A 26,967-nucleotide genomic window follows, 5' to 3' on the forward strand; every position below is an offset into this window, starting at 1 on the left:
AGAAATGAGGCATGGCCCGTCCCCTTCCCTTCTTAGAAGACCCTCAGGGAAGTGTGTTTGCGTGGAGGCATGTGCCTGTGTGTGTCTGGCTCTGTGACTCTCGGGGTGCAGCCTGGATGGGTGGGCTCCCAGCACAGGCAGCTGGGGCTCTCCCCACCAGCCCCTGTAACAGCAGCCCAGCTTCCTGCAGACCAAAACCACAAGCAGAACAGGGAGGCGTGAGAGACACTCACAGGCTGGGTTTGGTCGCATGCGTGTCGGAGAGGAGAGAGGAGAGAGACACAGGAACAGGAACAGCAACGGGCAGAGTAGACCCATGCCAGGGGCGCACAGAGACCGTGTCCGCCTCCCGGGCCCATGATGGTGCTTCCCACGGGCAGCCACGAGTAGCCACCAGAGACAGCTCCAGACATGTGGTTCTTCATCGGGATCGGTGGATTGCTGATGGCCGCCCTCTCAGGTAGTCCCCCTTCCCTCGTCTCCTGCCACTCATGCTGGAGGAGCTGGGCCCTCTCAGTCCCGTTTCTGGATGTTTCCTTGTGGTCACCTTTCTGGGATCTTTTAGCCAAGACTATACTCAGGTACCAGGGAGCTCCAGTTTCTGGGGCTTGGAGAAGACACAGGAGCCCACGAGGGCCCAGGGCTGTGCCTGGACAAGCCTCCCTTCCTGAGGAGCCTCCTGGAATGAGAATGCGGGAAGCAAGCTTTGTGCCTTACCAGCGGGTCCCCAGGGTGTGAGGAGGGACGTGCCCCTCCCACCCTTAAGCTCAGGAACTCCCCCATGTCCTATTTCTTGCCAACTCTTAGGAAGGAACCCTTCACCTTCCAGAGAGGCAGGACCATCGATGGTGGTACTTTCAATGCCAAAGCTGAGGCTTTGGGTTCAGCAGGCTTTTGCCAATCACAGGAGAGCACTGCCCGAAACAGGACTCAGGGAAGCCAAGGGGAGTTGTGGACAGCCAGGCACTAATGGCTTCGGCACAACCAGATAGGGTAGTCTAGGGCATAGGCGAGCAGGAAGGCCACCCCCACGTCTCGAGCTGTCCCCACAAATGACAAGGCACCCTGGCCACCTGGGCCAGGGAATTAGATGGCCAGAAGGTTTGGGGCATTGGGCTGTGCTCCCCAGACACTTGCTGGCCCCGGTTGAGTGCAAGTCCAAGCTGGCAGGACCTGGGCAGGGATCTGGAGATGCAAGAGAGCCTGACCCCATTGAGCTCTCACATTTGGGGGGTTGGGGAGACTGGTATGGAAACAGAATTCTGGGCCAGGGGCGTCTGGGCCCACTCTGCAGTCGGGGAGCCAAGTGCTTTCATTTTGTGGTGGGGGAGACCCAGGAAGACCCAGTTGGGAGGGGCCGTCAAGCTGGCTTGGAGGATGGGTACATGTCGGGAGACTCTGGGCAGGGGGTGCTCTCCTCTCTGCCTTGATCCACAGGTGTGTGTTTCGAGCCCGTGGCCTCATACTGCTTCGGGGAAAGCCATTCGGCTCTGGGAGCAGGCGTTTGTGTGCCTTCAGCCCTGTGCATGTAGCTTTGCCCCACTAACTCTACCAGGAGTTTCCAGAGCAGCTGCTCTGGGAGTTCGGCTGCCTTTTGCCCCTGAGCTGGACTGTCCAAGAGCGGCCCCCTTTCCTCCTCCCCAGAAAGCCCAGCCACAGGCTCAGGAGCAAGTGAGATCCAAAAGATCTTCAGACCAGCTCCTTCTCAGCTTCCCAGCGGGAATGAGGGCCAGGGGCTGAGCTAGGCACCGGGTGCCCTCGGCGTCCAAGTCATGGCAGCTGGCCCAGCAGCCAACTGGGAGAACTGGCTTTGCATGATGCCCACAGGAAAGGCGGGAACCCAGGGGCCTGGGCAGAGCTCAGGGAGGTTGAAAAAAGTAGCCCTGGAGCCTCCAAGCTCCCTCCCTTCAGTCTGCCCCACCCTGGCAGCTCCTGCCGGACCTGCTCCTTCTCAGTACTGTCTTCCACTTTATGTTTTTGAAACTGTGTTGATATTTACGTGACTCACTTGTTATCAATGCAAGCTCCGTTTTGAAAGGAAACTTGACATCATTTTTGTAAGTGGAAAATCAGTGTCATTTGCCATAAGTAAAAGATAAAGGGAAGCATAGAAGTAAATGGTGGCGAACCCCAGTTTGTATTATGCTTTAGCAAAAAGTGAAAAGATGGTGAAGACCCAGAGCTCATCCTGTGAAAGGGGAGATGAGGGAGGGTAGAGGAGATGACCTCTGGCTCCAGTAGCCATTTTCTTCTTGACTTTGCAGAAGGACTGAACACGCCGTGGGCAGGGAATAATTTTCTCACTCTGCCATCTCAGAGCATTAAACCCAGCTTCCTTAAACTCTCCCGAGGGTTGCCAGGGGTGTGTGTCCTATGAAAAATATGGCCTCTCCAGGCAAAAGGAAGACTGCACCTTCAAGCCGCCCCCTGCCCCTCTCCAGGGCTGATGCAAGGAACACAGAACTGCTACACCCCTGGTCTGGCTGAGCTTTTCTCCCTCTGTGTCCGGCTCAGCAGGCCCAAACGCTACAGAACCTGACCCTCGGAGGGCAAGGTTGACCCACATCTACTTGCGGGGAGTTTGTGTTGGGCCAACCATACTGGGGAAAAGAGACTAGGGCCTCCAAGGAGAAAAGGAAGGGGAAAGAAAAATGACAGCAAAGAGGGAGGAAAGGGAACCGGGAGACTGAAGTGCGTGTGGAAGTTCCAGGCCTTCACCCCAAGAACTATGCTGGGGTGAGGCTGCCTGGCTCTGCCCTGGGACCACAGGCAGGTGGAATCCTGCCCTCCTCTGCCCTGGCAGACCTGGCCGAAGCCTCGAGGTGCTTGGACAAACCTCCCCTCTCCTTTCCTTTCTAACCCCAGCACGTGGTCTGTCTCCTCTGCCTGGACAGCCTGGGTTCTGGGCCTGGACTTGGTTTGTGTTGTTGGTTTCTGTTGCTTAGAGATTCAAGCCTCCAGTTCTCTGCCTCAATTTCCTAATCGGCCAACTGAGGATAAATGAACAGAGAGAATGGGTTGAAAGCCCTTGACGGGGAGGGTGGGATGGCATCATGAGACCCCAGGTTCTGCCCTGGTCCTGCCTCCATTCATCGTGTGGCTGTGCTTCTTTTCTTCTCTAGTCCTGTTTTCTCGTCAGTGGAATGCGGGTGCTTTGTTCAGACAATCTATAAGAAAGGTTTTGTCCAGGCTGGGCGCAGTGGCTCACGCCTGTAATCCCAGCACTTTGGGAGGCCGAGGCTGGTGGATCATGAGGTCAGTAGTTCCAGATCAGCCTGGCCAACATAATGAAACCCCGTCTCTACTAAACAAACAAACAAAAAACAAAAATTAGCCGGGTGTGGTGGTACACCCCTGTAGTCCCGACTACTCAGGAGGCTGAGGTGGCAGAATCGGTTGAACCCAGGAGGCAGAGGTTGCAGTGAGCCAAGACCGTGCCACTGCACTCCAGCCTGGATGACAGAGTGAGACTCCATCTCAAAAAAAAAAAAAAAAAAAAAACTGAAAAGAAAGATTTTGTCCAGGTCTGACACTATGATGCAGTAACAAAGACCCAGGCCTTTCCCGCCAGGGCAGTGCTGAGCCCCGTGGCTGTAACAGGCCTCTCCCGCCAGGGCAGTGCTGGGCCCCGTGGCTGTAACAGGCCTCTCCCGCCAGGGCAGTGCTGGGCCCCGTGGCTGTAACAGGCCTTTCCCGCCAGGGCAGTGCTGAGCCCCGTGGCTGTAACAGGCCTTTCCCGCCAGGGCAGTGCTGAGCCCCATGGCTGTAACAGGCCTTTCCCGCCAGGGCAGTACTGAGCTCCGTGGCTCTAATTCCAACCCGGCTGCTTTTGTGTATGAGAGGGCTGTTTGTGGTTACTTTAAAAAACATAGTAATTCTTTAAGTAACAATTTTCAATTCGTCTTTTCCTTGATTTGTGAGTTCAACATATTAATCATATTTTATTTATAAGTCCTGTAATTTTGATCAATGATTTTTGAAGGGGCTTTGATTAATATTTGAGCAAATGAAGTTGAACAGAGGGAGCTTCCTTAAATAATAAACGCTCTCACAAATGTAGCTAATCAGACTCTTTCGGTCCTGTGCTGTTCAGTAGGTAGTCACTACAATCACGCATTTAAAATGTGATAGTCTGAATTGAAATATGTAAAGTGTAAAATACACAACAGATTTTGAAAATGAGTTTAAAGAAAGAATGTAAAATATCTCAATAAATTTTACGTGCTTTATGTCGAAATGATAATTTTGATATGATGGGCTCAATGAATTTTATTATCACAATTAAGTTCATACATTCCTTTTTACTTTTTAAAAATGAGGTTCTTGGTCTGGTGTGGTCATTTACGTCTGTAACCCCAGCACTTTGGGAGCTCAAGGCAGGAGAATCACTTGAACCCAGGAGTTCAAGACCAACCTGGACAACATGGCGAAACCCCATCCAGCCAAAAAAAATTCAAGAACTAGCCTGGAGTGGTGGTGTGAGCCTGTAGTCCCAGCTGCGCGGGAGGCTGAGGTGGGAGGTTGGCTTCAGCCCAAGAGTCTGAGGCTGCAATGAGCCGTTACTGTGCCACTGCACTCCAGTCTGGTGATAGAGGAGACCCTGTCCCAGTAAAAAGTGGGGGGGGCCTGGAATATTTAAAATTACATACGTAACTTGCATTATATTTATATTGGATAGCACTGCCTTTGACACTCTAAACCACATTTACAAATATAATGAATTCCACATTTTATAGAGTAGGAAACAACATGTTCCCAAGAATTTCAAAACATGCTTTCAGAACTAAAAAACTGGCATAAGCAAGGTGAGTATTCAGTTATTTTATCAATTGTTTACAGATACAGGGGGTAGAAGAGGAGTTTTCTTAGGTGGATATATTACGCAGTGGTGAGGTCTGGCTTGTAGCGTGCCCAGCACTGAAATATTGTACCTTGTACCCAAGAAGTAATTTTCATTCCTCACTCCCCTCCTGTCTTCCCACCTTTTGGAGTCTCCGATGTCTACTGCTCCATTCTGTAGGTCCGTGCGGACATGTTGTTTGGCCCCTAAGTGAGAACGTGGTGTTTAACTTTCTGTTTCTGAGTTATTAGAGTGACTATTACATTCTCTTAAATATTGTCAAATTCTCTTACATTTTCTACTTCAAAATCGAACTGAAGTCAATTACCTGCTCATATTCATGAGGAACTCAGTGGCCAAATGTTTTTAAATATCACAAATATAGGACTTTATACACCAACCCACAGAACTTGATCCATCCCCTGTGCTGCTGATGGATGCACGTGTGCCCTTTTTGATAGTCCATGCCCTCCAGTTGGGATGGCTCCTTTACCCACGACCTCTGAATCCAAGTTATACGAACCTAATCCCCTACATCTGCCCTTATTCTGGCCTTACTGCTTGATTAGACTGAATTAAACACACGTGTTGGCTTTTCTATTCTGACCCCTTTTCACATTCTTCCTGCCTGGCAAGACTTCATCTCATAGATGCATAAATCATGTATGACAGGCCTCTGCATCCTTCTTCTGGCTTAGCTCGGCTCTCTGGCCACAGGTCAATGACTGACGAGGACAGTTAGCGCCGCCTTCACTGTACCGGGGCCATGGAAAGGAGTAGCTCCTAGGGCGTTGGAGCTCGAACTTTACAGAGGGATCTAGAAGGAGTGAGAAACACTGCCCACGGCCCTCCTCATTCAGACCTTATTTATTTATTTATTTTATTTATTTTTGAGATGGAGTTTTGATTTTGTTGCCCAGGCTGGAGTGCAGTGGTGCAGCTCACCACAATCTCTGCCTCCCAGGTTCAAGCGATTCTTCAGCCTCTGGAGTTAGCTGGGATTACAGGCATGCACCACCACACCAGCTAAATTTTTTGTGTTTTTAATAGAGATGGGGTTTCTCTGTGTTGGTCAGGCTGGTCTTGAACTCCCGATCTCAGGTGACCGGCGCCACCTCGGCCTCCCAAAGTGCTGGGATTATAGGTGTGAGCCACCGTGTCTGGCCCAGACCACATTTATTAAGGCCTTATTTATTATATGTATGGAACACTCGAGAATTAAATTCAGCCCCAGCTGTTAGATTCTGAGCTAAGGAATCAGCCTTCTCCCTGGGGCAAGGACGAATAAATAGGTGGCCCCAATTGTCCTTTGGAACCAGAGCTTGGAGGGTAGACTTCCCAGGTGCAAGGCCACCTTCTCCCTGCCTGGACCACAGATGGGACACCGCAAACGTTAACATCCATGCCATGTGCTCAGGCCTGCCCTGAGCAGACCCTGGTGAGGCTGGGATCCCCAGGTCACAGCTACTTCCTCAGCCGCTGTGGCCTCCAGGCCCTCCATTCTCTGCTCAGCACTGGCCCCTCTTCAGACTCAGGGCATGGTAAGTTTTCCAGAGTAGATCTTCCCAGGGAAATTCTATTCCAGTCCACCTTCCCGGTGTTGACCAAAGTGTCATCCACCTGGCAATGTACTTAATGTAATTTCCCTCCCTTTCTTCCTTCTTTTCTATTTTTTTTTCCTTTTCTTTTTTTGAAACCCGGTTTCACTCTTGTCGCCCAGGCTGGAGTGCAGTGGCACGATCTCGGCTCGCTGCAACCTCTGCCTCCCAGGTTCAAGCTATTCTCCTGCCTCAGCCTCCCAAGTAACTGGGATTACAGGCATGTACCACCATGCCTGGCTAATTTTGTATTTTTAATAGAGTTGGGGTTTCTCCATGTTGGCCAGGCTGGTCTCGAACTCCTGACCTCAGGTGATCTGACCGCCTTGGCCTCCCAAAGTGCTGGGATTACAGGCGTGAGCCACCGCGCCCAGCTGTTGTTTTCTTTTCTTTTCTTTTCCTTTCCTGTCTTGTCTTGTCTTGTCTCTTTCTTTCTTTTCAACAGTCTGTCTGTTGCCGAGGGTGGAACACAGTGTGGCACGTCCATAGCTCACTGCAGCCTCAAACTCTTTGGCTCCAGATACCCCCCGCTCCGCCTCAGCCTCCCAAATAGCTGGGATTACAGGCACCTTACACCATGCCTGGCTACTCTTTCTTAATTGATGTTTTAAAATGTAAATACATTTCTTTTGAGAAGAAACTTTACATCACTCCCTTAAAGGGAAAGCCATTATAAATCACCGTCATGATTATGATGGTGAAAATAAGCACAGTGGAAATAAAGCAATGTCATTACATTCTAGCCGGATGCATTTGCTGCTTTCCCTTTCCTCAAAAGGGAGGGTTGCAGATGTTAAAGGTAACCCCATGGGAGGGCTTCTCCTCCAAACCTGTAATCAGAAAGGCTGAAAGGGAAATAAAGGGCGAGTGTAACTTCCTCACTATGTAATACAGTGGTATATAATGCCAAGTCAATGACCACTTAAATCATTATGCATAGTTTTGGGTATGTGTCCTTTGGAAATACTGATCCAGAGGAAGGACAAAGGGGGTGGGCACTGTGTCCCCCGACAACACGGAGCCTGGGGACACTGCTCAGCTGCCTGGGGTGATGTCCTGGACATGAGACCCCCATTTCAGGTGCTCCCAAGCACCCTGGGAAGTCCCTGAATTTTTCCAGTGAGGCTTGAGGTTGGGGGGCACCCAAGCTCACATACCCTGATTCAGCTCTCGGAAACGGCCCCTGCAGTCTGGGGAGGAGAAGGAACCCTGAGGAGGGGCGAGGTGGGTGGGGACTTTTACAACTAGCTCTGGTCCTAACTTGCTGGGGGTTCTTGGGCAAGTTGCTTCCTTTCTCTGGCCCTAGTTTCTTTCTTTCCTGGAAAAAAATGGGTAAATTGAACGCTGAGGACCCAGCCCAAACATGCTTGTACTTTGTGTATGTTCCTTGAGGTTTTACAGGTCATGGAGCAGCGCTTCTGGCTGTATAGAGCAGAGATCCAGCCACCAGACATTTAGTATCATAACCCCAGCCGCCATCCTGCCGTAGAGAATCATGGACCCTGGCGTCAGGCAGAGTGGGTTCTGACTTCCATCTCTGCATGGCCCCAGGGTTGTTTCTCTGCCTGATGCTAGAGATAAATCAGCTCACCAAAATATGCAAGTTAATTTAGGTGATGTATCTGAAAACAGCCGAACAAAATGCAGTGCTCAAAGCTGTTAGCTTATAAATGCTATACAGCAAGACCAACGATAATCCCCTTGCTTATGTGGTGGTTAACGTAGCGCTGTTTGCACAGTGAGCTCCGTTACCCACATAGCAACCTCATTTTATAGATGAGGAAACGGAGGTTTAGCAAGGCCAAGAGGCTTGTAGCTAGTAAGTGTCAGGACTTGAGCTTGGGTCTCCCAGCCAGCAGGCTGGTGCTTTTTCCGTTGAGTAGGAGTTGCCTGGCCTGTTTCTAGCTGGCCGCCCTATAGGCTGTATCCTGGTACAGGGTTTCTCCCCAGACGCCATCCCCTAGCCTTGCAGCCTTACCACTGAGTCCAGGGACAGCCCTGAGGGGCCTCTGAGGTCCTGGGCCCCCAGAAGTCTTAGCAACAGATGGGATCAAGTGTGGCTGCCTCCCTCATCATGGCACGCTCTCATGGTGTTTGCCTGGGGGCTGCCATGCACCTTGGAGCCAGGAAGGAAGGCAAAATTAAAGAGGTACCATGAGCTGGGGAGAGCTTGCTGGGCAGGAGGCTCTCTCTCTCTCTATATTTTTAGATGGAATCTCGCTCTGTTGCCCAGACTTTAGTGCAGTGGCACTATCTGGGCTCACTGCAACCTCTACCTCCCAGGTTCAAGTGATTCTCCTCCTCAGGCTCCTAAGTAGCTGAAACCACAGGTGCACACCACCATGCCCAGCTAACTTTTTTAATTTTTAGTAGAGATGCGGTTTCACCATGTGGGCCAATTTGGTCTCGAACTCCTGACCTCAGGTGATCCGCCTGCCCACCACAGTCTCCCAAAGTTGTGGGATTACAGGCATGAGCCATGGCGCCAGGCCTAGGCTCCATATTTTCATATTCATTCAGTGCCTGCTGTGTGCCAGGCCCTGTGCTGGCACTGCCATGGGGCATGAAGGTTCCCTTGAACACTTTATAAAGTGTCATGGTAAGACACACCAGCACCGGGATAGGTGTGGCAGCAGGTGCAATCCAGTGACAACTGCAACCACCACCCACTGCTGGGGGCTTAATATTCTCTGAGCACCAGCTATGCCTATGCTGTTTCACCCTGACAACGTGGGGACAATCACCCCTTTTTTATGGGTGGGGAAACTGAGGCTCAGAAAGTTATGTACTTTGTCCCAGGCTGGCAGCTATTGCCAAATTTAAATCCATGTCATGATATATCACCACCGGGGGAAGCTGGCTGATGGGGACACAGGATTTCTCTGCGCTACTTTGGCAACTTCTTGTGAGTCTATAATTTGAAAATAAGAAGTTAAGGGGAGAAAACGGATTTCAGCCCGTTCTGGTGGCACATGCCTGTAATCTCAGCACGTTGGGAGTCCAGTGTGGGAGGATCGCTTGAGTCCAAGAGTTCCAGACCAGCCTAGGCAACACAGTGAGACCCCATCTTTACAAAAAACTAAAAAGTTAGCCAGATATGAGGTGCATGCCTCTAGTCCTAGCTACTCAGGAGGCTGAAGCAGAGAATCACTTGAACCCAGGAGGCTGAGGCTGCAGTGAGCCATGATCTCACCACTGCACCCCAGCCTGAATAGAGCAAGACCTCGTCTCAAAAAAAAAAAAAAAAAAGTATTTCAGAAAGAAGGACCCATTCCAATGCTGGTTGCAGTGGCTTATACCTATAATCCCGACACCTTGTGAGGTTAAGGCAGGCGGATGACTTGAGGTCAGGAGTCTGAGACCAGCCTGGTCAACACTGACCTCACTTGTAGTGTAAAGAAATACAAAAATTAGCCTGGTGTCTGTGTGTGGGGGGTGGGGGTTCACCTGTAACCCCAGCTACTCCCAGAAGCTGAGGCAAGAGAATCATTTGAACCCCATTGCAGTGAGCTGAGATCGCACCACTGCACTTCAGCCTGGGCAACAGAGTGAGGCTCTGTTTCAAATTAAGTAAGTAATTAATTAAATCAAAAGAAAGAAGGACCCATTTGAGCAGAAACCTGGAGGTGGGACAGCCCACGAGGAGCCGGCAAAGGGGAGGTGCTGACCAGCCAGTCCTGCTGCTCCCATTGGTCATGCTGGGGGGGAAGACTGAAATTCCCACAGGAGCTGAGGTCCAGGCTCTTTTCTGCCTCCTGACCCAGACTGGTGTGCCATGAGGATCGATAAATGCCAAGCACAGAGAGTGGCCCGGGGAAGGTGCGCCACAGAACGTACATTTACAGATGTTAGGCAGGTAGTTTCAATATCACGTCCTCCGGTGCAGCGCTCTGCAAACACATGAACCTGCCTTCTCCTCCTCAGCCCTCGGACGCATGCGCTACTGCTGATACCTTCATTTCACTGAGTAAGTGACAGGCTCCGAGAGATAAAGTGACTTTTCCTAGGTCACACCAGTAATAGATGACAGATATTTGGTTTGACCTCATGACTCCAAACGCGATGCTTTTTCCCAGCCCAGGAATTGCGTAGGGTTTGGCAGGGGACCCCTCCCTACCTCAAGACTCCTACAGGAAAGGTCCGCCCTTTCCTGGGTCGCCTCAGCTGGGCTGTCAGGGAACGATGTGGAGCCTGAGTTCTCCCACATCGGGCTGAGCAGCCTTACCCAGCCTTCATTTCCCCAGCTGTAAAGCAGGGCCCATGAGAGCTCAGGGCTGCGTGGGGCTCCCTAGATGTTGGCTGTGGCATGCTTGGGGAAAGGCCAGGCTCCTTCGGGTATTGGGAGAGACCAGTGGCCACAGCTGCTGCTTGGACTGGGGCCGGGCAGGTGCTCCCGGGGACAACACAGGGAGACAGAGGTTTCCACCCTCCATTTTGTAGGCTCCTGCAGCCCAACCGCCTTCTGCCTGAAAATGGCAGCTGAGAGAGGCCAAGAGGCAGGAGGCAGGGCTGACGGGCTGAGGAGGAAGCTTCGGGGCTGGGGCTCTGGTCCCTGGGAGATCGGGAGATGGCCCCATCATAGGAATGTGGTCCCCTGTTTTCCCTTGTATGGGAGGGTGGGTGCCCCTGCGTCTCCACCACGTGTTAGGGGCAGGGGCACATACAAAGGTCCAGCCAATCAGTGTCCAGTCCACCCCCAATCTCCATCAGGACCCTGAGCTGGGCTGGGGTCTATAGGAGGTGCCAGCAGATATCAGGGGGAGGGGTGTGTGCATGGGGCTGGGGACCAGAGTCAAGTGGGGACACAGGCTGTAAGAGTGAGGAGGGGCTTCAGGGTTAGGGACTTCTCGGGGTATCTTGGGGGTCCCATCTGAGTACCCCACTTCTGATTTGGAGTCATCTGCTGAGCCCTGTGGCAGCGAGGATGCAGAGATGAGGGGATGCAGGGATGAGGACACTATGTCCTCAGAGCCAGATGCAAAGCCAAGCCTGGCTCTGTTCATCTTACAGAAGGACAGACTGCTGCCCAGGGGGCCTAAGTAATGCCGCGAGTCACTGGCAGGGCTGGGAGCACAGGCACTTCTGGTCCTGGGGTTTGGAGGGAGGATTTTGATCTGCACTTCAGAACCCCTTTTGCTCGGGTGTTCACCTCTTTCAGGAGGGGTGCCTGGGAGCAGTGGGGGCAGGGACAGGGCTGAGGAAGCCCCCCAGGCCTGGAGGAGGCCCATCCCCCATGCAGCTTGGTGTGCTCTGATTTTCCCTCCCTCCCTCCTTCAGCCAAACTAAAGGATGTACAGTCGTCAAATGGATTCCGCTCCTTGGAGAAATGTGTTGCTTTGCCGGGAAGGGATTCTAGAAATATCACAACAGTGTCTGAGCTGGAAGAAACCCCAGCGAGCTGCCAGCCTTCTCTTCCTATTTGTCAGAGGAGGGAAGTGAGGTGTAAAATGGGGACGCCATGCACAGGGTGTTGGAGCTGGCCTGAGGGGCCCGGTCTGCAGGCCCTCTTCCTAGCAGGGCACAACCGGGCCTGTGGGAACCAGGCACAGGCTTCCCCCGGCCCGGGGAGAGATTGCAGGGGACGGCTGTGGCCCAGTGTGGCCTGACGTGGTCTGACATGAACGCAGGCGACCCTGGGCAGTGACGTGCTGGCTTCATGCAGCTGCTCTGCCCAGCCCCTCTGACGGCTCCTCCAGACCTCAGGCTCTGCCTCCTCTTTGTTTTTACACTTTTTTTTTTTTTTTAAACAGAGTCCCATTCTTGTTGCCCAGGATGGAGTGCAGTGGCGTGATCTCAGCTCACTGCAACCTCTGCATCCCGGGTTCAAGTGATTCTCATGCCTCAGTTTCCTGAGTAGCTGGGACTACAGGCCGGTGCCACCACCCCTGGTGAGTTTTTGTATTTTTTGATAGAAACGGGGTTTCATCATGTTGGTCAGGCTGGTCTTCAACTCCTGACCTCAAGTGATCCTCCCACCTCAACCTCACAAAGTGCTGGGATTCAGACGTGAGCCACCGAGCCCGGCCTGGTTTTTCACTTAACTTTTAATTTCAGCCTAATTTCAGACTTATCAAGAAATTGCAAGAATAATACAAAGAATCTCCACATGCTCTTTCCCCAGACTCTCCAGATGTTCAGAATTTTCCATATTTGCTTTATTATTTTCTCTCAATGTGTCTATTTTTCTATTACTTTGCCCCGGAATCGTGAGAGTAGGTTGCAATGTCCCTTCCTCCTAAATACTCCAGTGTGTGTGTGTTTTAATAGACATTTTCTTTTTTTAAAATATATATATTTTATTGCATTTTAGGTTCTGGGGTACATGTAAAGAACATGCAGGACTGTTGCATAGGTACATACATGGCAATGTGGTTTGCTGCCTTCCTCCCCATCACTTATATCTGGCATTTCTCCCCATGTTATCCCTCCCCAACTCACCACCCCCCACTGTCCCTCCCCTAGTTCCCCCCACAGATGCCAGTGTGTGATGCTCCCCTCCCTGTGTCCATGTGTTCTCATTACTCAACCCCCACCTATGAGTGAGAACATGCGGTGTTTGATTTTCTGTCCTGTGTCAGTTTGCTGAGAATGATGGTTTCCAGGTTCATCCATGTCCCTACAAAGGACAGCAACTCATAGTTTTTTATGACTGCATAGTATTCCGTGGTGTATATGTGCCACATTTTCCCTGTCCATCTATCATCAATGGGCACTTGGGTTGGTCCAAGTCTTTGCTATTGTAAACAGTGCTGCAATGACATATGTGTGCATGTGTCCTTATAATACAATGATTTATAGTCCTTTGGATATATACCCAGTAATGGGATTGCTGGGTCAAATGGAATTTCTATTTCTAGGTCCTTAAGGAATCGCCACACTGTCTTCCACAATGGTTAAACTAGTTTACACTCCCACCAACAGTGTAAAAGTGTTCCTATTTCTTCACATCCTCTCCAGCATCTGTTGTCTCCAGATTTTTTAATGATCGCCATTCTAACTGGCACAAGATGGTATCTCAATGTGGTTTTGATTTGCATGTCTCTAATGACCAGTGATGATGAGCATTTTTTCATATGTTTGTTGGCCTCATATTCCTCTTCTTTTGAAAAGTATCTTTTCATGTCCTTTGCCCACTTTTGAATGGGTTTGTATGTTTTTTTTCTTGTAAATCTGTTTTAGTTCTTTGTAGATTTTGGATATAAGTCAGATGGGTAGAATCCAAAATTTTTTTCCCATTCTGTTGGTTGCTGATTCACTCTAATGATTGTTTCTTTTGCTGTGCAGAAGCTCTGGAGTTTAATTAGGTCCCATTTGTCTATTTTGACTTTTGTTGCCAATGCTTTTGGTGTTTTAGTCATGAAGTCCTTGCCTATGCCTATGTCCTGAATGGTTTTGCCTAGGTTTTCTTCTAAGGTTTTTATGGTGTTAGGTCTTATGTTTAAGTCTTTAATCCATCTGGAGTTAATTTTAGTGTAAGGTGTCAGGAACGGGTCCAGTTTCTGCTTTCTGCACATGGCTAGCCAGTTTTCCCAACACCATTTATTAAACAGGGAATCCTTTCCCAATTGCTTGTTTTGTCAGGTATGTAAAAGATCAGATGGTTGTAGATGTGTGGCGTTGCCTCCGAGGCCTCTGTTCTGTTCCATTGGTCTAGATCTCTGTTTTGGTACCAGTACCATGCTGGTTTGATTACTGTAGCCTTGTAGTATAGTTTGAAGTCAGGTAGCGTGATGCCTCCAGCTTTGTTCTTTTTGGTTAGAATTGACTTGGCTATGTGGGCTCTCTTTTGGTTCCATATGAAGTTTCAGGTTGTTTTTTCCAGTTCTGTGAAGGTCATTGGTAGCTTGATGGGGATAGCATTGAATCTATAAATTACTTTGGGCAGTAGGGCCATTTTTATGATATTGATTCATCCTAACCATGAGCATGGAATGTTTCTACATCTGTTTGTGTCCTCTTATTTTGTTGAGCAGTGGTTTGTAGTTCTCCTTGAAGAGGTCCTTTAGATCCTTTGTTAGTTGTATTCCTAGGTATTTTATTCTCTTTGAAGCAATTGTGAATGGCAGTTCCTTCCTGATTTGGCTCTCTTTAAGTCTGTTATTGGTATATAGAAATGCGTGTGATTTTTGCACACTGATTTTGTATCCTGAGACTTTGCTGAAGTTGCTTATCAGTTTAAGGAGATTTTGGGCTGAGGCAATAGGGTCTTCTAAATATACAATCATGTGGTCTGCAAATAGAGACAATTTGACTTCCTCCTTTCCTAATTGAATACCCTTTATTTCTTTTTCTTACCTGATTGCCCTGTCCAGAACTTCCAATACTATATTGAATAAGAATGGAGAGAGGGTATCCTTGTCTAGTGCCAGATTTCAAAGGGAGTGCTCCCAGTTTTTCCTCATTCAGTATGATATTGGCTGTGGGTTTGTTATAAATAGCTTTTATTATTTTGAGATACGTTCCATCGATACCTAGTTTATTGAGAGTTTTTAGCGTAAAGCGCTGTTGAATTTTGTCGAAGGCCTTCTCTGCATCTATTGAGATAATCATGTGGTTTTTGTCTTTGGTTCTGTCTGTGTGGTGAATTACATTTATAGACTTGCATATGTTGAACCAGCCTTGCGTCCCTGGGATGAAGCCTACTTGATTGTAATAGATAAGCTTTTTGATGTGTTGTTGCCATCGGTTTGCCAGTATTTTATTGCAGATTTTTGCGACTATGTTCATCATGGATATTGGCCTGAAGTTTTCTTTTCTTGTTGAGTCTCTGCCGAGTTTTGGTATCAGTATGATGTTGGTTTCATAAAATGATTTGGGGAGGATTCCCTCTTTTTGGATTGTTTGGAATCATTTCAGAAGGAATGGTACCAGCTCCTCCTTGTATGTAATAAAGACATTTTCTTACATAACCGCGGTACACTTATTATTAATTGTATCAATTGATATTGATACAATTCTACTGGATAATCAACAGAATTTATTCAGATTTTGCAAATGGTTCCAATAATACCTTCTAAGGCAAAAGACAATTTGTTCAATAGGCTGCGTTTAATTCTCATCTCTTTATTCTCCTTGAATCTGGAATGATTTCTCAGATTTCTTTCTCCTTCCTGACACTGACCTTTTTGAAGCATAGAAGCAGTTATGCTATAAAACGTCCCTCATCTGGGTCGTCTGATGGTTCTTCGTGATTCGATTAAGTCACGCCTCTTTGGCAGGAATATTACAGAAACAACTTTTGGCCTTCGCAGTGAACCACCTCAGGAGGCGTGTGGGCTCAGCCTGCCCCTCTCCGGCAGCCTAACTCGCTTGGCCAAGGTGTTGTCTGCTAGATTTCTCCGCTCTGAAGATAATTTCCTCCTTTGTAATTAACATGTACCTTGTGGGAAGATTCTTTGAGAATATGTAAATATCTTGCTCTTCCTCAAACCTTTGCCCACTAGTTGTAACATTATTGTTGATTCTCACCGGAACCAGTTATTAAAAGGATGATTGCCTGGGGTGATGTTATAATTCCGTCCTTCCTTCTGCATTTAAAGCTGCTGACTCGGCTCTCTTTGCTGCCTCAAGGAGAGGGAGGCAGGTGGCTCGATACTTGGCAGGCTGGTACTAACGAGGCCAAGGACTGAGCTCACCTTCCATTGAGCCCTGGTGGCTGCTGTCTTTCATTCACCCTGACTCAGATACTGGGGGCCAGCAGCTCTCCACACCAGGGCCAGTTCTCCATCTTTACAATTTTGCCATTCATTTGTTGAGCTACTATTAGGTGTTGGGCACTTTTTTCAGCCGCTGAGGATATGGAACAAAGTCCCAGTCTTCAGGGAGCTTCTATTGTAATGAGGAAAATAGACCAAAAAAGTAAACCCATTTTTAAAATAGTATTTCAGGGCTGGGCGCAGTGGCTCACGCCTGTAATCCCAGAACGCTGGGGAGCCGAGGCTGGTGGATCACGAGGTCAGGAGATCGAGACCAGTCTGGCCAACATGGTGAAACCCTCCTCTCTACTAAAAGCACAAAAAATAGCCAGGCGTGGTGGTTTATGCCTGTAATCCCAGCTACTCGGGAGGCAGAGGCAGGAGAATCGCTTCAACCCGAGAGGCAGATGTTGCAGTGAGTGGAGATCTCACCACTGCACTCCACCCTGGGCAGCAGAGCGTGACTCCATCTCAAAAAAATATATACGTATAGTATCATTTCAGAGAGGGATATGTGCACCAAGGAAAATCAGGCAAAGTAAGGGGACTGATGGCAGTTGCAATGAAGAATGAGGCAGAGCCTCCAAGGGGATTTGAGCAGAGGCCAGGGGATTTGATGAGATGAGCTGGGAGTGCTGAGATCAGGGAGAGGACATTCCAGGCAGAGGGAGGAGCAAGGGCCGAGTCCCTGAGGCAGGAATCAGATTGATTTCAGACAGTTGGGAGATGGATTTCAGATGAAGGAGATGGAGTTGGAGAGGGTGGCCCGGCTTGAGGACATAGATGATAGGTTTTGGAATTAATCCAAGGACAATGGGAGCTCATCAAAGAGTTTTAGGTATAGAAGGATGTGATTTTATTTGCCCCTTATGCATATACAATTACTTAACAATTTTTTACATCAACTCCTGTTTTAATTCTTTTTTGAAACAGAAATAATGGAACGCTTCATGAATTCATGCGTCATACTTGCACAGAGCTCGTGCTAATCTTCTCGGAATCATTCCAGTTTTAGTACATGTGCTGCTGAAGCTTGCATCCAGTCCTTTTTTTTTTTTTGAGACTGAGTTTCACTCTTGTCGCCCAGGCTGGAGTGCAATGGCATCATCTTGGCTCACTGCAACCTCAGCCACCCAGGTTCAAGTGATTCTCCTGCCTCAGCCTCCAGAGTAGTTGGGATTATATGCATGTACCTCCATGCCCAGCTAATTTTTGTATTTTTAGTAGAGACAGGGTTTCGCCATGTTAGTCAGGCTGGTCTCAAACTCCTGACCTCAGGTGATCCACACCCCTTCAGCCTCCCAAAGTGCTGGGATTACAGGCATGAACCACTGCACCCAGCCACCCACTCCTTTTTTAAACCTAAGTTTATTTGAACTTAGAAATCTTCTATCACTACCACGTATCTCAAACCAATACTGCTTTAGTAAATAGAATATATCTATATAAACAAATAAAACGGCAAAAACAAAAATGTCATTAAATAGCCTGCTGTCCAAGCCTGAACTGGCTCTCTCTTCATTAAAAAGCATTAGGTGACCAGGCACGGTGGCTGATGCCTGTCGTGCTGGCACTTTGGGAGGCCAGGGCAGGCACGTTGCTTGAATCCAAGAGTTCAAGAGCAGCCTGGGCAACATTGCAAGTCTCCATCTCTGCAAAAATAAAATGTTTTATAAAGAGTTAGGTGTTAAAGACTGAGTGGCACCGCAATGAGACTTTCTCCTTAATGCAATCAGGAGCGAAACATTGGAAAAGGAATGATTCGTTTACTGCGGTATTCAATTCCATTTCGTCTCATATCTTAAATTGTCTTTCGGTCTCAGACCTGATTTGAGAAGCATTTTGCTAACTGGTGGAAAGATTTGATGGGCCCAGCCCACCCATTTAACCATGGAGAAACTGAGGCCTTGGAACAGGGTAAGGACTTACCCAAGGTCATGACAATTTCTTCCTTTGTAATTGATCTCCATTCTACTCACTCTGTGTCCCTCCCACCCAATGCTAGCTGAAAATTCAGATGTGATGTAAACATTAGTCATCCTTATTGTAAAAAACGTTCTAACAACCACATTAGAAGGAATGCAAAGAGAGAAAAGAAGTCTCAGCCCGCACCTTCACACGACACGGCTGTTGGTTCTTGAAGGAGGAAGTTTTTGAGTCTGCGGCACATCATGGGCCTTCGGTCTCACCCGCAGGAAGGTGGGTGTGCTGATGGGCGCCGGGCTGGCGTTGATCCACGCTTGTCAGGTGACTCTGAGACCAGCCTTGACTCCAGGCTCCGCCACGCCCACCGTGACCTTGGGCAGGTTCCCAAACCTCTCTGAGGTAAAATGGGTGCGGCCATATGTCACTCTTCAGCTTTTGCTCTCTAGGTAGATGCTAAAGCCTTCCCTGAAGATCTCTGTGGAACTTTTAGTCACTTGCATCTGTGGGGGGGGGGGGGGCTGCCTCAGCCTTAGCCATGTCAACACAACCTTGAAATTCAGTTCCGAGAAGCACTCTAGACCCCGTGGCATCTCGAAGTGAAAGAGGAACCCATCTCTGCCTCTCGTGGGCTCCTTACCCCCTAATCCGGAATACTGCAGCAGCTCTTCTCAATTCCCGCACCTGTGGTTGAGTTTACTAGAATTGCTGCAACACACTCAGTGGCATGGGCACATTAAAGTATAGCCTCCACCAGGCGCAGTGGCTCACGCCTGTAATCCCAGCACTTTGGGAGGCCGAGGTGGGTGGATCACCTGAGGTCAAGAGTTTGAGACCAGCCTGGCCAACATGGTGAAGTCCCGTCTCTACTAAAAATACAAAAATTAGCCAGGGGTGGTGGTGGGTGCCTGAAATCTCAGCTACGTGGGAGGGTGAGGCAAGAGAAACGCTTGAACCCGGGCAGAGGAGGTTGCAGTGAGCCGAGATGAAGCCTCTGCACACCAACCTTCTCGACAGAGCAAGACGCCATCTCAAAAACAAAAAAGAAATGTATTGTCTCAAAGTTCTGGAGGCTCAAAGTCCAAGATCCAGGAGTGAGTGGCTCCTTCTGAGGGCTGGGAGGGGAGGTGCTCTCTCCTGAGCTTCTGGTGGCAATCTTGGGCGTTTCTTGACTTGTAGAAACATAGTCCCAGTCTCCGCCTTATCTTAAAATGGTGTTCTCTTTCTGCGGATGTGCCTGTGTTCAAATTTCCCCCTTCTGTGAAGACAGTAGTCATATTGAATTGGGGCCTGCCCTAATGACCTCATGTTAACTTGATTGCCTTGAGAAAGACCCTTTTTCCAAATAAGGTCACATTCTGAGGTACGGGAAATGAGGACTGTTTTAAGAGGAGGGGAACAATTCAACAACTCATAGCAGTGTGTGTAGTGTGTGTACGGTGTGTGTGTGTGTGTGTGTGTGTACAGGTATGTATGTGTGTACCCGTATGCATGTGTGTGTGGTGTGTGTATGGTGTGTGTGTGTGTACAGTATGTATGTGTGTACCTGTATGCATGTGTGTGTGGTGTGTGTATGGTGTGTGTGTGTGTACAGGTATGTATGTGTGTACCCGTATGCATGTGTGTGTGGTGTGTGTATGGTGTGTGTGTGTGTACAGTATGTATGTGTGTACCTGTATGCATGTGTGTGTGGTGTGTGTACGGTGTGTGTACAGTATGTATGTGTGTGTACAGTATGTATGTGTGTACCTGTATGCATGTGTGTGTGGTGTGTGTATGGTGTGTGTGTGTGTACAGTATGTATGTGTGTACCTGTATGCATGTGTGTGTGGTGTGTGTACAGTGTGTGTGTGTGTGTGTGTGTGTACAGGTATGTATGTGTGTACCCGTATGCATGTGTGTGTGGTGTGTGCATGGTGTGTGTGTGTACAGTATGTATGTGTGTACCTGTATGCATGTGTGTGTGGTGTGTGTATGGTGTGTGGGTGTGTACAGGTATGTATGTGTGTACCCGTATGCATGTGTGTGTGGTGTGTGTACAGTGTGTATGTGTGTACCTGTATGCATGTGTGTGGTGTGTGTATGGTGTGTGTGTGTGTACAGTATGTATGTGTACCTGTATGCATGCGTGTGTGATGTGTGTATGGTGGGGTTGAATGGTGGGGAGGGATGGAGAAAGAGGTGGGTCACTGCCTTACTTAACCTCTTCCTCCAGCCCACTCATCCTCTGGGGAGGTGCCAGTTCAATCTCTCACGTCGTTTGGCAAAGACCTGGAAAGAGGTATCTTTCCATCAATTTCTTACTCCTGAGAACTCCTACTCATCCTCTAAAACCCTTCCCAATTGTCCCCTGTTCTTTGGAGTTAGTTATTCCCTACTAACTCTGCTTTTTCCAGAGTACTTTGTTCCAAGCCTGAGGACAGCACTGACATCTGAGTGTAATAAACTACGAATTGTTGCCACAAACTCAGTGGCTCAGGCCTCTTTATCCTCCACCAGGGAATGGGGCCTGGCCCAGAGCTTAGCTGAGAGAATGGAATGAAAGAGTGGCATCTCCCTGACTAAGGGTTAAGCTAGATGGGAATTCAAAAGGACTTTAAGCCACCTCAGAAGCATCATATGTGTGACTTGTGGAGAGGAGTAGAGGACAGTCGTATGGGCTGATAGCTGAGCGTATAGGTCAGATGTGGAGACCCATAGGTCAGATGTGGAAGCCTGGTTCCACCTCTTAGTGGACAAGTCATGGGCAAGTCTGTGGGCAAGTCATTTCATGCTGTGGAGCCTCCGTTTTTCTCATCTGGAAAACTGAGCTTTCACAGGCTCCTCGCGGAGATGAAGAGAGAGAAAGCTGGCAAATGCAGTGGGCATTCGGATGTTACCTCCCTTCAGGGAACCCACGTTTATTTCCTGAATTCAGTGGGACTCTGAGCCACATGGGTCCGTGTGGCCATTGGCCACTGCCAGCCCCAAGCCATTAAGGATACAAGGTAGCCACGAAGCATCAGTCTGAACATCCCCAGTGGCTCCCTCAGCTTCTCTTTCAACCTGGATTTATTTAACGAGAGGAGATGAGGGGTAGATGAGGAGGGGCCATTGTTAGGATGGGCACAGGACATGTGTCTGGTGAGCCTGGCTGCCAGGGCCGGTCCCTGATGCCCCAAGGAGACTTTCCGGTCCCAGCCCGGCCTACACTCCCACCTGCTCTGAAGAGGGTGTGTTTCCTTCCAAGGATGGATATTGATGGTATCTGATGGCTTCTGGATGTCTGATCTCGAGGGGTCCTTATCTTAGGGGGCTTTAGGCCACCCTGGAAAGATCTCAGCCTCAGCCCCTAGAGCGGGGAGGATTTTCACCCCTTGCCCACACACAAGCTTTATTCACCCTAAAACTGGTGCTGCTGCAGGTCTGGAGACCTAGAACTAGGGCCCCTCCTGAGAGCCAGTGGGTGGGGACAGGCCCCCTGGAAAATCACTCACAGCTCAGCAGTTTCAGCCTTCACTCCTCCTCCTCCCAGCCTGCAGAAACCTAGCCCTGCTTTTGCACAGAGGGCCATGCTCTGGGGGATTCTATTCTTGAATGTCTAGCCTGGCCCACCAGCTTCTGGCCCACCTCCAGGCATCCGCTGGAGCTGCGCCCTCCCCTGGATTGCCTTCTTACCTCTTTCCACTTGTTGAGGGTGCCTGAAGAGTAGAAAGAGTGAATCTGGGGAACAAATTCAAATCTGGATTTGAATTCTGGCTCTGTCAATGCCAGGCTCTGTGGCCCTGGGCTGGGAACTTAATTTCTCTGAGCCTCTTTGTCTGTAAAGTGAGTTTCGTAATGGCAGCTCCTCACAGGGCAGTCATGAGGCAATGTCTGCAAAGCACCTGGCACAGGGAAAGTCCTCAGGAATGTGGATCTGCCCCCCTTGCCCCAGCTAAATGCTCCTTGACCTTCGAGTCCTGGCCCAAAGGGCGCCTCTCCTGCAATATACCTTCCAGGATGCACTCGCCAGCCCCCGCCCCACTTACAGAGCAGCCCCCTCCCTCCTCCAGGTTCCTCAAGCAAGTTTCACGCCTCTGCACCTACCTCAGAGAGACAAGATTAGAGTCAGCTCTTTCTTTTTTTTTGGAATGGAGCTTTTTGCTCTTGTTGCCCAGGCTGGAGTGCAGTGGCGCGATCTCAGCTCACCACAACCTCCGCCTCCGGGTTCAAGAGATTCTCCTGCTTCAGCCTCCAGAGTAGCTGGAATTACAGGCACTCGCCACCATGCCCAGCTAACTTTTGTATTTTTAGTAGAGACGGGGTTTCACCACGTTGGCCAGGATGGTCTCGAACGCCTGACCTCGTGATTCACCTGCCTCGATCTCCCTAAGGGCTGGGATTACAGGTGTGAGCCACGGCACCCAGCGTCGAGCCAGCTCTTAACACCGGGCCTCCAGGCTGGGCCATGGACTCTACTACCTTTATTTTCCAGGCAGAGTCCAGTGTGGGCCTGGCCCTGGACATGGTACAGTGAGCTATAGGGACTTCCATGGATAATAAGAGTACCTAGAATTTGTTGAGCATTTGCTGCACACCCTCGGAAGTTTATCAGAGCCCAGGAGACCCTCTTTCTGGGTTCAGATCCCTGCTGTGTTTCTTAGGGGCGCTACAGTCCCAGAAAGTTCCTTGTTTCTTGAATCCTACGTTCCCCCACCTGCACAGTGGTGAGGATAACAGCGCCTACTTCTGAGCATTGTTAAGGAGATTCAAGGATTTAAAACTATAAAAACCCATGGCTTTCTCACCCAGAGAAGAGCACAAGAATCATTGGCGGGGTGCATTGATCTGACTCGGACAATTTACAGAGGTTTTTCATATATACTTAAAAAAAAATTTTTTTTTGTTTTTATTTTATTTTACTAAAATTGTATTTAGTAAAAATAGCACAGAATTTAGAAAATACAAAAAGAAGAAAAATTTTTAAATTTACCCATAGTAAATTACTTCAAAAGTAACTGTTGTTTCTAGCCTCTTATAGAATCTTCCAGACATTTTATTAGAGAGAACTATTGCAAACACACAGAAATGCACTGAGAATGGGATTTGTTTGTTTGTTTGTTTGTTTGTTTGTTTGTTTTTGAGATGGAGTCTTGTTCTGTCATCCAGGCTGGAATATAGTGGTGCGATCTTTTTTTTTTTTTTTTTTTTTTTTTTTTAGCAGAGTTTCACTGTTTTTGTCCAGGCTGGAGTGCAATGGCATGATGTCAGCTCACGGTAACCTCCGCCTCCCAGATTCAAGTGATTCTCCTGCCTCAGCCTCCCAAAGTGCTGGGATGACAGACATGGGCCACCGTGCCCAGCCAGTGGTGCGATCTCGGCTCACTGCAACCTCCATCTCCTGTCAAGTATCCTCAGCCTCCTGAGTAGCTGGGATTACAGGTGCCCACCACTACACCCGGCTAATTCTTGTATTTTCAGTAGAGATGGGATTTCACCATGTTGGCCAGGCTGGTCTTGAACTCCTGACCTCAAGTCATCAGCCCGCCTCGACCTCCCAAAATGTTGAGATTGCAGGCATGAGCCACTGCTCCTGGCCTGAGAATGTTTTAATGAACCCAATGCATCCTCACCACTCAGACTTAGAAAATGTTTATACTTTTGCCATAATTGCTGAGATCTATATTAATAAGAAAGAAAACTGGCCGAAAGAAAGAACACGCATTCCCAAGTGTGGTGTGTGCACCCTTTTCCCTTTTCTTCCACGTTTTTATGCTTTTATTACACAAAAAATGTCGCCATACACAATGGATGGTGTGGAGACACGTACTATACTTTATATGAATTGTACCCTACTGGACATATTGTTCTACAACTTATTATGCTTTTCTCATTGTTTTCAAAGTCTAACCAGTGGATAGATAGGCATCTAGTTCATTCCTTCAACTGACTGATCCAGTCGATGAGACAATACCATCTGTTTATTTCCAGATGATGAACTGTTAGATTGCTTCTAATTTTCTTCTGTTACAAACAGTTCTGCAGTCAATATCCCTGCACATGTCTGCATGTGAACATTTTTTTTCTATAATTTGCACATAAGGATATAGCTTTCAGATCAAGGTGTGAGCCTCCTGAAATCCATGCGGTATCACCGGCCATTTTTCTATGCACTGTATTTATGAGGCTCTGATTATCCTGAAAGTGTTGTTTGTAATCCGTTTTTTCCATCTGTGATACATATATGCACACATATTCATCTTTCACACATTTGCCTGTGAAGTCACTGATTCCACAAGGTCTTTGGTATTTGCCACGGGTCAGGTACTGGAGTTTTTTGTGTCTGTGATCTTACCTTAGCCCTGTGAGGTTTTTGTTTCATTTTGTTTTGGTTTTAGAGCTAGAATCTCACTCTGCTGCCCAGACTGGAGCAGAGTGACGATCATAGCTCACTGCAACCTCAAACGCCTGGGCTCAAGTGATCCTCTTGGCTCGGCCTCCCCAGTAGCTAGGACTATAAGCATGTACCACCATGCCTGGCTAATTTATTTATTTATTGCTATTTATTTGTTCACACATACACACACACACACACACACACACACACACATATGGAGAGAGAGAGAGAGTCTCACTCTGTTGCCCAGGCTGGAGTGCAGTGGCATGATCTTGGCACACGGCAGCCTCAACCTCCTCAGCCCAAGTGATCCTCCAACCTCAGCCTCTCAAGTAGCTGGGACCACAGGTGTACACCACCATGCCCAGCTAATTTTTTGCAGTTTTGGTAGAGACGGGATTTTGCCATGTTGCCCAAGCTGGTCTCAAACTCCTGTGCTCAAGCAATCCACCCATGTTGGCCTCCCAAAGTGCTGAGATTACAGGTATGAGCCACTGCACCCAGCCTCATTTTTTAATTTTTAAATTTATTTTGTAGAGACAGGGTCTCACTATGTTGCCAAGGCTGGTCTCAAACTCCTGGGCTCAAGCGATCCTCATGTCTCAGCCATTGAAAGTGCTGGGATGACAGGCGTGAACCACTGTGCCCAGCTTGTGAGGCTTTTTTTGATAACTGAGGCAAGGGAGGCAAATTGGGCATATGAAGAGATTCATCAAGGTCACACCATAGTAAGGAGGAAGCCGGGTTTCTAACACAGGCATGTTTAATTTCAATCCAGTGCTCTTTCTGATGCCTATGATGTGGTAGATGTTTTTTTCCCAACCAAGACCTACTGAACAGGAATTCTAAAAGAGGGACCAGAGGGTGGGGCAACGTGGCTCACACCTGTAATCCCAGCACTTTGGGAGTCCAAGGTAGCAGATCACCTGAGGTCAGGAGTTCAAGACCAGCCTGGCAGACATGGCGAAATCCCGTGTCCACTAAAAATACAAAAATTTAACTGGGCATGGTGGCATGGGCGCCTGTAATCCCAGCTACTGGGGAGTCTGAAGCAGGAGAATAACTTTAATCTGGGAGGCAGAGGTTGCAGTGAGCCGAAATTGTGCCACTGCACTCCAGCCTGGACGACAGAGCAAGACTCCATCTCAAAAACAAATAAATAAAATTAAAATTAATAAATAAATAAAAGAGGGCAGGAACATTCCTCCTCTCAGTGGTCTACAGTCTGGTGGGGGAGCAAGAAGATGGGGCTGGTGAAATGACAATGTTTCTGGCCTGCTGTGCTCTCTTGGACTCAAATCCCTATTCTTATCCTGTGGGATTTCACTGAGCTGCTCGCAACCCTCCATGAGACCTTCTCGTCTTACCATCTGATAGCTGGAAAGAAGGCACTGTCTGGCACGGGAGCCTGAGCAAGCCTTAGAGCCGGGACCCCAGGAGCCTTTTCTGTTAGAGGAACTCCTGTTACCACAGCAACCGCAGCCCACATCTCCTCTCTAGAAACACTGGATGTTTGCAGAGCCAGGGAAGGAGGCAGCCAAGTTTTGAGTCTGCAGCGGCTCTGATAAGGTTCCCAAGAAAGGCAAGGAGTGAGGAGAGAGTGCCGCCTTCAAAGAACCAGAATCACCCCCTTGCAGAAAAGAAGGCTAAGGGGCTGTCAGAGGCACCGTTCAGCCTGGGATGCAACGCAGAATCAATAGCTAGCTGCCACCCCAGAGCCACCAAGGACTAAACAAGAGAAGGCCTCAGGCTGGGGGATACTAACAGCAGCTGCCGTAGACCTCGTCCCGGGCATTATACGTAGCTCACCCATCCGTGCACTCTTGGGGTCTGGCTCATTTATCATGCCCAGTGCAGGGTTAAAGACGAAACCTAGCTGGGCTCAGTGACTTTCCCTTGGTCACACAGCCAGTGATCCACAGAAATGGGTTTAGATCACTGTTCTATCTGTCCCCAGAGTCCCTGTCTAAATCGTGAAGGATGACTTTCCCGAGAATGGAGGCTGTTACATGGATGAATTGGTGCCTGGGATCGCCTGCTCCCTCCATCATCCCGCTCACACTCACCGCCCTCAAATCACACCTGCTGCAGCTCCCAGATTGCGCAGCCAGTTCAGCAAATGTTAATGGAATTGAACTCAGGCCGGCAAGAGACTCATTTCTCAGCTTTCAGGAGAACGTGGTTCACACGCTCTCGCTTTCTTGGGAGAGGAAAGAGGGGGAGTCCCAGCAACTGAGCACATCTCAAAGCCTATTAAGTTGTGCTGATCTTATCTTTAAGCTTCCTTACAGAGGAGAGTATGAAATGTTGTCTTTTACTTCCCCTTGGATTTTGTGACAGAGAGGAGGGGAGATGATATCTGGGCATGTGTGGAAGGACCCAGGCAGGTGAACATCCTCTGTGTTGTGACATGGAGGGGACAAAAGAAAGGTAAAAAGGCTGAATTTCTTTGACCTGAGTGACTGCAGTCCTCTGGGGCTGGGACTCTCTGTGCCTTTACTGCCACCTCTCTCTGTCAATTGGGCAAATTGTTTTCTTTGTGTCCCCAAGACC

The 26,967-nt window shown here is 48.8% G+C and overlaps 1 protein-coding gene and 1 non-coding gene across 3 annotated transcripts in view; one reads left to right on the forward strand and one right to left on the reverse strand.

Moving 5' to 3' along the window:
- Positions 1-267: 267 nt before the first annotated feature.
- Positions 268-26,967, forward strand: part of CD6 (CD6 molecule) — a 52,425-nt gene continuing 25,725 nt past the window's right edge. For both annotated transcript variants that reach the window (XM_054240953.2, XM_035262841.3), the window contains exon 1: positions 268-460. In XM_054240953.2, coding sequence (XP_054096928.2) covers positions 412-460 — 49 coding nt within the window. In that variant the 5' untranslated portion in view covers positions 268-411. The remainder of the gene's footprint in view (positions 461-26,967) is intronic.
- On the reverse strand, positions 17,066-17,168 carry LOC118145945 (U6 spliceosomal RNA). The gene has a single exon (XR_004731423.1). It is a non-coding gene; the product is annotated as a U6 spliceosomal RNA (small nuclear RNA).

The sequence above is a fragment of the Callithrix jacchus genome, chromosome 10 (assembly GCF_049354715.1).
Source record: "Callithrix jacchus isolate 240 chromosome 10, calJac240_pri, whole genome shotgun sequence".
Classification (NCBI taxonomy): domain Eukaryota; kingdom Metazoa; phylum Chordata; class Mammalia; order Primates; family Cebidae; genus Callithrix; species Callithrix jacchus.